Source organism: Triticum dicoccoides, chromosome 5A (assembly GCF_002162155.2).
Source record: "Triticum dicoccoides isolate Atlit2015 ecotype Zavitan chromosome 5A, WEW_v2.0, whole genome shotgun sequence".
NCBI classification, from domain to species: domain Eukaryota; kingdom Viridiplantae; phylum Streptophyta; class Magnoliopsida; order Poales; family Poaceae; genus Triticum; species Triticum dicoccoides.
Window position 1 is genome coordinate 576,193,795 of NC_041388.1, and position 12,752 is coordinate 576,206,546.

General features: G+C 44.5%; 1 protein-coding gene across 1 annotated transcript; it reads right to left on the reverse strand.

Annotated features, from left to right (window-relative positions):
• Nucleotides 1–10,606: 10,606 nt before the first annotated feature.
• On the reverse strand, nt 10,607–12,502 carry LOC119302961 (benzoate--CoA ligase, peroxisomal-like). The gene has a single exon (XM_037580023.1). The coding sequence runs from the start codon at nt 12,432–12,434 to the stop codon at nt 10,779–10,781; it is 1,656 nt and encodes a 551-aa protein (XP_037435920.1). The 5' UTR covers nt 12,435–12,502; the 3' UTR covers nt 10,607–10,778.
• Between the last annotated feature and the right edge of the window lie 250 nt (nt 12,503–12,752).

A 12,752-nucleotide genomic window follows, 5' to 3' on the forward strand; every position in this document is an offset into this window, starting at 1 on the left:
TTCTACCGATGTACTTCGCACCCAGCTGGCTAGTGGGTGTCTGTTTCCCCAGCTTTAGTTGAATCGAGTTTGACAACGTCCGGTCCTTGTTGAAGGTTAAAACATCACACTTGACAAAAATCGTTGTGGTTTTGATGCTAGGTAAGAACGGTTCTTACTAGAAGCCTGTAGCTGCCATGTAAAACTTGCAATAACAAAGTAGAGGATGATACGTCCATTTTGCATCATGCTTTTATATCGATATTTATTGCAATATGGGTCGTTATTACACATTATGTCACAATACTTATGCCTATTCTCTCTTATTTTACAAGGTTTACATGAAGAAGGGAAATGCCGGCGGCTGGAATTCTGGGCTGGAAAAGGAGCAAATATTAGAGACCTATTCTGCACAGCTCCAAAAGTCTTGAAACTTCATGGAAGTCATTTTTGGAATAAATAAAAAATACTAAGCGGAGAAAGCACCAGAGGGAGCCCACACCCTGGCCACGAGGGTGGGGGGCGCGCCCTACCACCCTGGGCGCGCTCCCCTGCCTCGTGGGCCCCCTGGTGGCCCTCTGATGCCCATCTTCTGCTATATGAGGTCTTTCGTCCGAGAAAAAAAATTATAAGCAAGCTTTCGGGAAGAAACTCCGCCGCCACGAGGCGGAACCAATCTAGGGCTCCGACAGAGCTGTTCTGCCGGGGTAACTTCCCTCCGGGAGGGGGAAATCATCACCATCGTCATCACCAACGATCCTCTCATCGGGAGGGGGTCAATCTCCATCAACATCTTCACCAGCACCATCTCATCTCAAACCCTAGTTCATCTTGTGTATCCAATCTTTGTATCCAAACCTCAGATTGGTACGTGTGGGTTGCTAGTAGTGTTGATTACTCCTTGTAGTTGATGCTAGTTGGTTTACTTGGTGGAAGATCATATGTTCAGATCCATTATGCGTATTAATACCCCTCTGATTATGAACATGAATATGCTTTGTGAGTAGTTACGTTTGTTCCTGAGGACATGGGAGAAGTCTTTCTATAAGTAGTCATGTGAATTTGGTATTCGTTCAATATTTTGATGAGATGTATGGTGTCATCCCTCTATTGGTGTCATGTTAACGTCGACTACATGACACTTCACCATTGTTTGGGCCTAGAGGGAGGCATTGGGAAGTAATAAGTAGATGATGGGTTGCTAGAGTGACAGAAGCTTAAACCCTAGTTTATGTGTTGCTTCGTAAGGGGCTGATTTGGATCCATATGTTTCATGCTATGGTTAGGTTTACCTTAATACTTCTATTGTAGTTGCGGATACTTGCAATAGGGGTTAATCATAAGTGGGATGCTTGTCCAAGTGAGGACAGTAGCCAAGCACCGATCCACCCACATATCAAATTATTGAAGTACCGAACGCGAATCATATGAACGTGATGAAAACTAGCTTGATGATAATTCCCATGTGTCCTCAGGAGCGCTTTCCTTCATATAAGAGTTTGTCCAGGCCTATCCTTTGCAACAAAAAGGATTGGGCCATCTTGCTGCACCTTATTTACTTTTATTACTTGCTACTCATTACAAATTACCTTATCACAAAACTATTTGTTACCGATAATTTCAGTGCTTGCAGAGAATACCTTACTGAAAACTGTTTATCATTTCCTTCTGCTCCTCGTTGGGTTCGACACTCTTACTTATCAAAAAGGCTACGATAGATCCCCTACACTTGTGGGTCATCAGAGGACGTCTAACTTGTTTTTGCAGGGCATGTTGTGATGTGATATGGTCAAGACGTGATGATATAAATTGTTGTATGAGATGATCATGTTTTTTAACAGTTATCGGCAACTGGCAGGAGCCTTATGGTTGTCGCTTTATTGTTTGAAATGCAATCGCCATGTAATTGCTTTACTTTATCACTAAGCAGTAGCGATAGCCGTAGAAGCAATAGTTGGCGAGACGACAACGATGCTACGATAGAGATCAAGGTGTCAAGCCTGTGACGATGGTGATCATGACATTGCTTTGGAGATGGAGATCAAAGGCATAAGATGATGATGGCCATATCATATCACTTATTTTGATTGCATGTGATGTTTATCCTTTATGCATCTTATTTTTCTAAGTACAGCGGTAGCATTATAAGATGGTCTCTCACTAAATTTCAAGGTATAAGTGTTCTCCCTGGGTATGCACCGTTGCTACAGTTCGTCGTGCCGAGACACCACATGATGATCGGGTGTGATAAGCTCTATGTTCACATACAACGGGTGCAAGCCAGTTTTCCACACGCAGAATACTCGGGTTAAACTTGACGAGCCTAGCATATGCAGATATGGCCTCGGAACACTGAGACCGAAAGGTCGAGCATGAATCATATAGTAGATATGATCAACATATTGATGTTCACCATTGAAAACTTCTCCATCTCACGTGATGATCGGACATGGTTTAGTTGTTATGGATCACGTGATCATTTAGATGACTAGAGAGATGTCTATCTAAGTGGGAGTTCTTTTGTAATATGATTAATTGAAATTTAATTTATCATGAACTTAGTACCTGATAGTATTTTGCATGTCTATGTTGTTGTAGATAAATGGCCCGTGCTACCATTCCTTTGAATTTTAATGCGTTCCTAGAGAAAGCTAAGTTGAAAGATGATGGTAGCAACTACACGGACTGGGTCCGTAGCTTGAGGATTATCCTCATTGGTGCATAGAAGAATTGCGTCCTGGAAGCACCGCTAGGTGCAAAGCCCGCTGCAGAAGCAACACCAGATGTTATGAACGTCTGGCAGAGCAAAGTTCATGACTACTCGATAGTTCAGTGTGCCATGCTTTACAGCTTAGAATCGGGACTTCAACGATGTTTTGAATGTCATGGAGCATATGAGATGTTCCAGGAGTTGAAGTTAATATTTCAAGCAAATGCCCAAATTGAGAGATATGAAGTCTCCAATAAGTTCTATAGCTACAAGATGGAGGAGAATAGTTCTGTCAGTGAACATATACTCAGAATGTCTGGGTACCACAACCACTTGACTCAACTTGGAGTTAATATTCCTGATGATAGTGTCATTGACAGAGTTCTTCAATCACTGCCACCAAGCTACAAAAGCTTCATGATGAACATTAATATGCAAGGGATGGATAAGACAATTCCCGAGCTCTTCACAATGCTAAAGGCTACGGAGGTAGAAATCAAGAAGGAGCATCAAGTGTTGATGGTCAACAAGACCTCTAGTTTCAAGAAGAAGGGCAAAGGAAAGAAGGGAAACTTCAAGAAGAACGGCAAACAAGTTGCTGCTCAAGTGAAGAAGCCCAAGTCTGGACCTAAGCCTGAGATTGAGTGCTTCTACTGCAAAGGGACTGGTCACTGGAAGCAGAACTGTCCCAAGTATTTGGCAGATAAGAAGGATGGCAAAGTGAAATGTATATTTGATATACATGTTATTGATGTGTACCTTACTAATGCTCGCAGTAGCGCCTGGGTATTTGATACTGGTTTTGTTGGCCATATTTGCAACTCAAAATAGGGGCTACAGATTAAGCGAAGATTGGCTAAGGACGAGGTGGCGATGCACGTGGGAAATGGTTCCAAAGTCGATGTGATCGCAGTCGGCACGCTACCTCTACATCTACCTTCGCGATTAGTTTTAGACCTGAATAATTGTTATTTGGTGCCAACGTTAAGCATGAACATTATATCTGGATCTTGTTTGATGCGAGACGGTTATTCATTTAAATCAAAGAATAATGATTGTTCTATTTATATGAGTAATATCTTTTATGGTCATGCACCCTTAATGAGTGGTCTATTTTTATTGAATCTCAATAGTAGTGATACACATATTCATAGTATTGAAGCCAAAAGATATAAGTTTAATAATGATAGTGCAACTTATTTTTGGCACTGCCGTTTAGGGTCATATCGGTGTAAAGCGCATGAAGAAACTCCATGCTGATGGGCTTTTGGAATCACTTGATTATGAATCACTTGATGCTTGTGAAACATGCCTCTTGGGCAAGATGACTAAGACTCCGTTCTTCAGAACAATGGAGCGAGCAACAGACTTATTGGAAATAATACATACTGATTGATGCGGTCCGGTGAGTATTGATGCTTGCGGCGGGTATCGTTATTTTTTGACCTTCACATATGATTTGAGCAGATATGGGTATATCTACTTGATGAAACATCAGTCTGAAACATTTGAAAAGTTCAAAGAATTTCAGAGTAAAGTGGAAAATCACTGTAACAAGAAGATTAAGTTTCTACGATCTGATCGTGGAGGTGAATATTTGAGTTATGAGTTTGGTCTTCATTTGAAACAATGCGGAATAGTTTCACAACTCACGCCACCTGGAACACCACAGCGTAATGGTGTGTCCGAACGTCGTAACCGCACTTTATTAGATATGGTGTGATCTATGATGTCTCTTACTGATTTACCTCTACCATTTTGGGGTTATGCTTTAAAGACGGCTGCATTCATGTTAAATAGGGCACCATCGAAATCCGTTGAGACGACACCATATGAACTGCGGCTTGGCAAGAAACCCAAGTTGTCGTTTCTTAAAGTTTGGGGCTGCGATGCTTATGTCAAAAAGCTTCAACCTGATAAGCTCGAACCCAAATCGGAGAAATGTGTCTTCATAGGATACCCAAAGGAGACTGTTGGGTACACCTTATATCACAGATCCAAAGGCAAGATATTTGTTGCTAAGAATGGATCCTTTCTAGAGAAGGAGTTTCTCTCGAAAGAAGTGAGTGGGAGGAAAGTAGAACTTGATGAGATAATTGTACCTTCTCCCTTATTGGAAAGTAGTTATATAATAGTAGAACTCTTGAAAAAAAAGAAAGTTTCGTAAGAAGGAATGAATTAGATACGTTGGTATTACCATTAAAGAAAGAAAGAAAATGAAACAAACACTAAATCAAAAACAAAATAATGAAGTTTTGTAAGAAAAAATGGATTAGTGGTTTTGATATTACCCTTCAGAAAAATATGAAATAACTACTAAAAACAAAATAATGAAGTTTTTTAAGTAAGAATGAATTAGTTTTGACATTACCCTTTGAGAAGAAAGAAATTATAAAATAATTGACCAATAATAAAATTTACACACAATATATACAAAAAATTGTGCTTTCAATAATACGCAAGAATATGCATATGGTAGTGTAATTTTCAAAGAAAATGCAATTATAGTGAAACCACGCTATTTTAATAGTATGTAAGAAATAAGCACGTAATAGTGCATTTTTCACGGAATTAGAAATTTATACATAATAGTGTGTACATTTTGTATTCACCCAACATTCATAATATACTCATAAAAACCGGCAAAAAAACAGAAGCAAAAACGCACACAGACAGCCTAATAATAAAACACATAACATGCTTGAACCCAACAAAAAATCGACTGACCCAAAATTGGGGTCAAGGTCCAGCCCATTACAGGACAACATACACAACAGGAAAAAAAACAATTAGCACGCATCTTGAAGCAGCAATCAACGGCTAAAAAATCGACTGACCCAAAAGCTACTCCATCCATCTCATAATATAAGAAGGGTATGTCTATATCTCATCTAGATGTGAGATATATCTCACATCTAACATGATATTGTCCTATATTGTGGCCCCTACTACTGACAACTACGTTTGCTCCCAGCCTCCGGTTTTCACCTTCGCTCCTCAGGGCATGTTTGTTTGTCACGGGATTGTTTGTTTATTAGTCCAGCCCATCACAACGCGTTTCGCGCCGGTGCAGCTGGGGTTCACCGCACGTCCTCGGCCGTCCTCGTCTTGGGCTGCTTAGTTGCGGGCTTTTGTGCAATGCTAAACAGCATCAATAAAAGGTGGTTCGATGTGACCTGCCAAGAGCACTCTTTTGTTGCTGCTAGGAGTACTACTACTCCCTCCGTTCCTAAATATTTGTCTTTTTAGAGATTTTAAATGGTCATCATATATGGATGTATATAGACATATTTTAGAGTCTAGATTCATTCATTTTGCTCCGTATGTAGTCACCATTTAAAATCTCTAAAAAGATAAATATTTAGGAATGGAGGGAGTACATAACAGCTTTGTCCAGAAAAAACTACTACACGTCAGCTCGCTTCCCAGCTCGCGTCCCTCCTCTTCTTACACACACGTGAAAACTTGCTAAAGTGATACTCCATCCTTTCCTAAATATTTGTCTTTTTAGAGATTTCAAATACTATCACATACGGATGTATATAGACATATTTTAAAGTGTAGATTCACTCATTTTACTCCGTATGTAGTCACTTGTTGAAATCTTTAGAAAGACAAATATTTAGGAACGGAAAGAGTACAAGAGAATGACCCAAAGCACATGGACAGAGCTCACATGCAAAATGCCCATGCAAAATGGCCACGCCACATGTAGATCGAGGAAGTCATATAGGACCAGCCTAAAAAATCTAAAAACACAAATCTTAAAGCTATAACTAATTCTTTTTAAAAAGTTGTTCAAGCGTTTCAAAAAATATGTTTGCGACATTTTAAATTTTTACGCATTTAAAAAAAGGTTGGGCCGAATTGCAAGTTGAGGTAGACTTGCAACTGGGGCAATTGAGACAGAAAAAACATCAGGCCCAGCAGCAGCAGTATTTCAAATTTCTAGACATTTTTCAAAAAAGTGAATAAAATTTAACATTCCAGAACATTTTTTGAATTTGTAAACAAAACTAGAAAATGAGAACATCTATTGAAATTATGAAACAAAATTGATGTGAATATTTTCTGAATTAGTGAACACATTTTTTTCAAAACGCGAACATTTTTCAATTGGTGAACAAACTAGCCTTATATACAAAAGGATATGACTCAAAATGGTGTATCTCATTTTCACACATTCATCAAATTGACAAATAATCATAAATTTTGTTAGACTGAAGTTGCAAGTCGAGCGTGGACTTGCAATGGGACTAAAAAAAGATCGGTCCGCAGTTACGGGTAGAGGGTGGACTTGCAACTGGTACAAAAAGGTTGGCCCGAGTTGTGAGTCGACAGTGAACTTGCAACTAGGACATAAAAAGGTCGGGACCAATTGTGAGTCGAGAGTGGACTTGCAACTAGGACAAAAAAAGGTCGGGCCCCATTTGCATGTTGAGGATGGACATGCAATTAGGATGGAAAAAATATCGGGGTCTAGTTGCGAGTCGAGGGTGGGATTGTAAATGGGATAAAAAAGGTCGGGCCCCATTTGCGAGTCAATGGTGGACTTGCAATTGTGACAAAAAAGGCACACCCCGGTTGTGAGTTGAGGGTGGACTTGCAACTCGGATAAAAAAAGGTCAGCCCCCAGTTGCGAGTGGAGGGTGGACTTGCAATGGGACCAGAAAAAGGTTGGGCCCTAGTTGCAAGTTGAGGGTGGGATTGCAACTGGCACAAAAAAGGTCGGGCTCTACTTGTGAGTTGAGTGTGGATTTGCAGCCGAAAAAAGGTCGGACCCCAGTTGCGAGTAGATGGTGGACTCGCAACTGGGACAAAAAAAAGATTGGGCCCAGTTTCCTAGTCAAGGGTGGACTTGCAACTTGAACAAAAAAGGCCATGCCCAATTTGCGAATCGAAGATGGACTTGCAACTGGGACAAAACAAGTTCAGGCCCCAGTTGCGAGTCAAGGGTGGACTTGTAGCTTGGAACAAAAAGGTTGGGTCCAAGTTGCGAGTCAAGGGAGGACTTGCAAAAACTAGACAAAAAAGGTTGGGCATAGTTGCGAGTCGACCGTATACTTGTAACTAAAACAAAAAAGGTTGACCCCCTCGTTGTGAATCGAGGTTGGACTATCAACTAGGATAAAAAAAGTCGGCCCGTGTTGCGAGTCGATGGTAGACTTGCAACTAGGACAAAAAAGGTCAGGCATCAGTTGCGAGTCGATGGTGGACTTATAGTTGGGACAAAAAATATCAGACCCGAGTTGCAAGTCGATGGTGAACTTGCAACTCGGACAAAAAGGTGGGCATCAGTTGCGAATCTAGGGTGGATTACAACTGGGACAAAAGAAGTTCTGGCCCTAGTTGCAAGTCGGGAATGGACTTGCAACTAGGATAAAATAAAATGTCGGGGCCTAGTTGCAGTCGAAGGTGGGATTGCAACTGGGACAAAAAAAGATCGGGCCCCACTTGCGAGTCGAGGATGGACTTGCAACTAGGACAAAAGAAAATGTCGGGGCCTAGTTGCGAGTCGAGGGTGGGATTGCAACTCAAACAAAAAAATCTGGCCCCTGTTGCGAGTGGAGGGTGGACTTGCAACTAGGACAGAAGAAAATGTCGGGGCCTAGTTGCGAGTCGAGGGTGGGATTGCAACTGGGAGAAAAAAATACCTTGCCCCAGTTGCGAGTTGAGGGTGGACTTGCAATGGAGAGAAAAAAGGCCGGCCCCCAGTTGCGAGTCAATGATGGACTTGCAATTGGGATAAAATAGGTCAGCCCCCAGTTGCGCGTGAAGGGTGGACTTGCAACTGGGACAAAAAAGGCCGGGGGTCGCCCCAAATACGAGTTGAGGGTGGATTGCAACTAGGGCAAAAAGGTAGGGCTATAGTTGCGAGTGGAGTGTGGAGTTGTAACCCGGAAAAAAAGATCGGGCCTTAGTTGCGAGTCAAGGGTGAACTTGCAACTGGGACAAAAAAAGATCACCCCCAAGTTGCGAGTCGAGGCTAGACTTGCAACTGGGACTAAAGAAGATAGGGCCCTAGTTGCGAGTCGAAGGTGAACTTGCAACTCGGACAAAAGAAGGTTGGGCCCACTTGCGAGTCGAGGGTGGACTTGCAACTGGTAAAAAAGGCAGACTTACAAATGGGACAAAGAATTGCATGTTAGGAATGGAGTTGTAACTAGGAAAAGAGAGTGACCTAGTTCTGGTTATGGATGGACTTGCAATTGAAATAAAAGTTGATTGGGCCGAGTTGCATATCGAACGAAAGAAAGAGCATGTCTTTCTACAAAGCATGTATCTTCAACATCAAAACTTGAAATGAAAATAGAAAAATGCAATGGCAAGAGCATAACCTGTCTCTTCCACTTCTACAACACATACCAGATAAAATGTAGGCCACAAGAACGCAAGCAAAAAAAGTCCGACAAAAAACATACATGCACCACGAATGGGTCGACAAAGTGGACAAAACATAATAGACGACACATGAATACGTTAGCCGACGACACGAGATCAAGAATTTACGTGAAAATTACACCAACAAGACCCCAACAAACAACAACACAGATGAGACATTGCTAAATCTCATCTTGATGGAGTTTAGAAGGAATGAGAGATAGTGTCATGAACCGGAAAAAATGACGACCACGTTCTAGCTTATTTTTTCTTATCTCTTCCAATTCAACGTCACAGTTTAGAAACAACATAGGAAATGGATTACCAGTGGGCTGCGACACTGGGTCAAGAAAAGCATAGCCAAACAGGCCTATGCCAACAACATGATACATAACAAACGGACAACGACAAGCTAGATGGAAGATAGAGCGCTTGCACAAAAATTATGAAACTAAATCAAAACAATGACCAACTTAGATGAGACATCGCTTAAAATAGTTGTGAATTTAAAAATATATTATGAAATTTTTTTAAGTCATGGGTTTTACGACAAAAAAAACAAAAGTTTAAAAACCATAGAAATTTTTGGAAAGAAGAAACAAGGAAAAAACAAAAGAAAGTTAGTATAGAGAGTAGGAACAGGAAATACTTGGAAAAAAAGCTCACACCTGACTCTTCCAATTCTTCCCCGAAGCCCACTGAAAACAAAAACAAAAGAGGCCCACTCTCCACACAAACACAGGCAAAAAAGACCTACCACACGCACGCGTAGCACAACCAACATGCTGCACGCACACGCAAACATTGGAAGGAAGTCACGTGCAGCGGACGATCACAAATTTGCACGAAAAATACAGCTTTAAATCATGTGGTGAGGAACCTAAATGTGAGATAACTATATCTCAAGCTATTTAGGAAAAGTTCATGACTTTAAAAACAAGAAAATGAAAAGAAACAAAAACAAAGAAGAAAAGGAAGAAAGAAAATAAAATGGCACGGCCCTGGTGCGTGATAGCGCAGCCTAATAAGTAAGAAGCAATAAAAATCAAAGTTTTAAATAGCGCGCTAAGACTCTTAGCGGCGGACCTTTTCTAAATGCTATAGCTTGCTATAGCGGTGCTATAGCGCGCTATTTAAAATGTTTGCTCTTGTGTTTGAACAAAAGACCCTTAGCGCAGGACCTTTTCTAAATGCTATAGCGTGCTATAGCGGAGCTATAGCGCGCTATTTAAAACAGGGATAAAAATCAGAACGGACTGATGCGGACAAGAAAAAAAAAGACAAAATGGCCCGTCCTAGCCACATGACAACGCAGCCCAAAATAAACAACAAGATATAATGGGCTGACGCAGCCAAGACAAGGGGCTGGCGAAGGGTGCATGCGAACAAGCAACACCAGATCAAGTTAGCACGAAACTTAAAGACAAACAAGATCTAATGGTTTTAGACTTAGATGTGAGATAACTATTTTATATCTAGATGTGAAATAGCAAATCTGATATAAGAATCATTTTTACACTAGTGTAGCACCAAAGACGCTCTTATATTATGAGACAGAGAAAGTAGAATACAGTATAAATTACAATATCACAATCAAAACAACATCCATTCAAAGTTCAAACCACGCCATACTTAGTGGTACAACATTGACACTGCTGTATATTTACCACCGTATTGCCCTTATCACCGTGCATGATGGGCGCCGAACCTATAGCCTAGACGTGGCCCTGGGGAGCACAAAACTCCGGACCGCAGCGCGTAGTTTCACCTTGTCAACCTTACCTAGCGCGTTCCTCGGGAGGGCGTCGACGACCACCACCTTGCTGGGTGCCATGAAGCGCGCCATGCGCTCGCGGCAGAAGGCGATCACTTCGTCCTCGCAGACCCCGGTAGCCTTGTTGCTGGTCACGAGAAACGCGCACGGTGTCTCGCCCCAGTGTGGATGAGGCATGGCAACGACCGCCGCGTCCGCCACAGCCTGGTGCTGGAGCAGCACCTCCTCCACCTCCTTGCTGCAGATGTTCTCGCCGCCGCTGATGATCACGTCCTTTGACCTGTCCTTTACCTCGATGTACCCGTCCGGGTGCACGACGCCGACGTCGCCCGTCATGAACCACCCGCCCTTGAAGGCCTTATCGTTCGCCTCCGGGTTGTCGAGGTACCCCTTCATGATGCTGCTGCCGCGGAGCGCGATCTCACCCATGGACTTGCCGTCGCGCGGCACACTAGCCATGGTGTTGCTGTCGACGACGTTGGCGTCGGCGAGAGACAGGACACTGCCCCCCTGCCTGGCCTTGAGGCGTGAGCGCTCCGGGAGCGGCAGGAGGTCCCACTCGTGGCGCCACTCGCAGGCCAGAGCGGGGCCGGTGGCCTCCGTGAGTCCGTACGAGTGCGTCACCTTGAAACCGACCCGCTCGACGCGGTCCAGCAGGGCGGCCGTCAGCGGGGCCCCGCCAGTGAGGACGTGGACGGGAGCCGCCAGCCGCTGGGCCTCGCCGATGCCGTCTAGGAGAATGTTGAGCACCACCGGCGCGCAGCACATGTGGGTTACGCCGTGGTCGGAGATGGCACGGTAGACGTCGGCGGCGCGGTTCTCGCGGATGCAGACGTTGACGCCGCCGCGCGCTGCCATTCCCCAGGTGAGCGTCCACCCGTTGCAGTGGAACATGGGGAGCGTCCAGAGGTACACCGGCTCGGTGCCCACCCCCCACGACAGCAGCTGGCTCGTGGTGTTGAGGTACGCACCACGGTGGCTGTACACCACGCCCTTGGGCGCCGACGTGGTGCCGGAGGTGTAGTTGAGCGTGACCGCGTCCCACTCGTCCGCGAACGAGGGCAGCTCCGCGGCCGGGTCGCCGCCGCTGACCAGCGCCTCATACTCGAGCTCACCGACGCCGAGTCGGACGCCAGTGGGCCTGTCAATATCGTCGATGACGGCGACCAGCGGGACGGGCGCGCCGGCATCCGCGACGACCTGTAGCGCGTCGTTGGCGAGGCGCACGTAGTCATAGTCGACGAACAAGACCTTGGCCTGGGAGTGCCTCAGGATGGCCGCCACCGCCTTGGCGTCCAGGCGCGTGTTGACGGTGTTGAGCACGGCAGCAGCCATGGGCACGGCGAAGTGCATCTCATACATCGCCGGCACGTTGGGGGCGAGGACGGAGACGACGTCGTTCTTGCGGACGCCGAGGGAGAGGAGGGCGGCGGCAAGGCGGCGGCAGCGCACGTACGTCTGGCTCCACGTGAAGCGGAGTCGCCGGTAGACGACGGACGTGCGGTCACCGTATACTGCACCGGCGCGCGGCAGGAACCCAACCGGGCTAAGTGGCACGTAGTTAGCCGGACGCTTGGGAAGGTTCTCCATTTCCTCCAGCAACAACCGTACTGTGTATACCTTCAGCTCAATACCGATCAGTTGCTTTTCGTCCTCAGTTTAAGTATATAGGACTACTATAGTTGAGAGGCTCCAAGGCTAGCAGGCGTACGTATTTATGGGCCCGATCGAGTAGGGACTAGTCGCCTGGATCAGTTCATTTCTCACAGCCACTCAAAAAAAATCATTTTTTGTAAAATAGGGAGTGCATAGAACTAGAGCAACTAATTGAGGGTACCACTTGCGGGAGTCCCTCAAAGTTCACTTTTGGTCCCCTAAGAGCACGCCACGCACTCTCAGCTGTTGCCC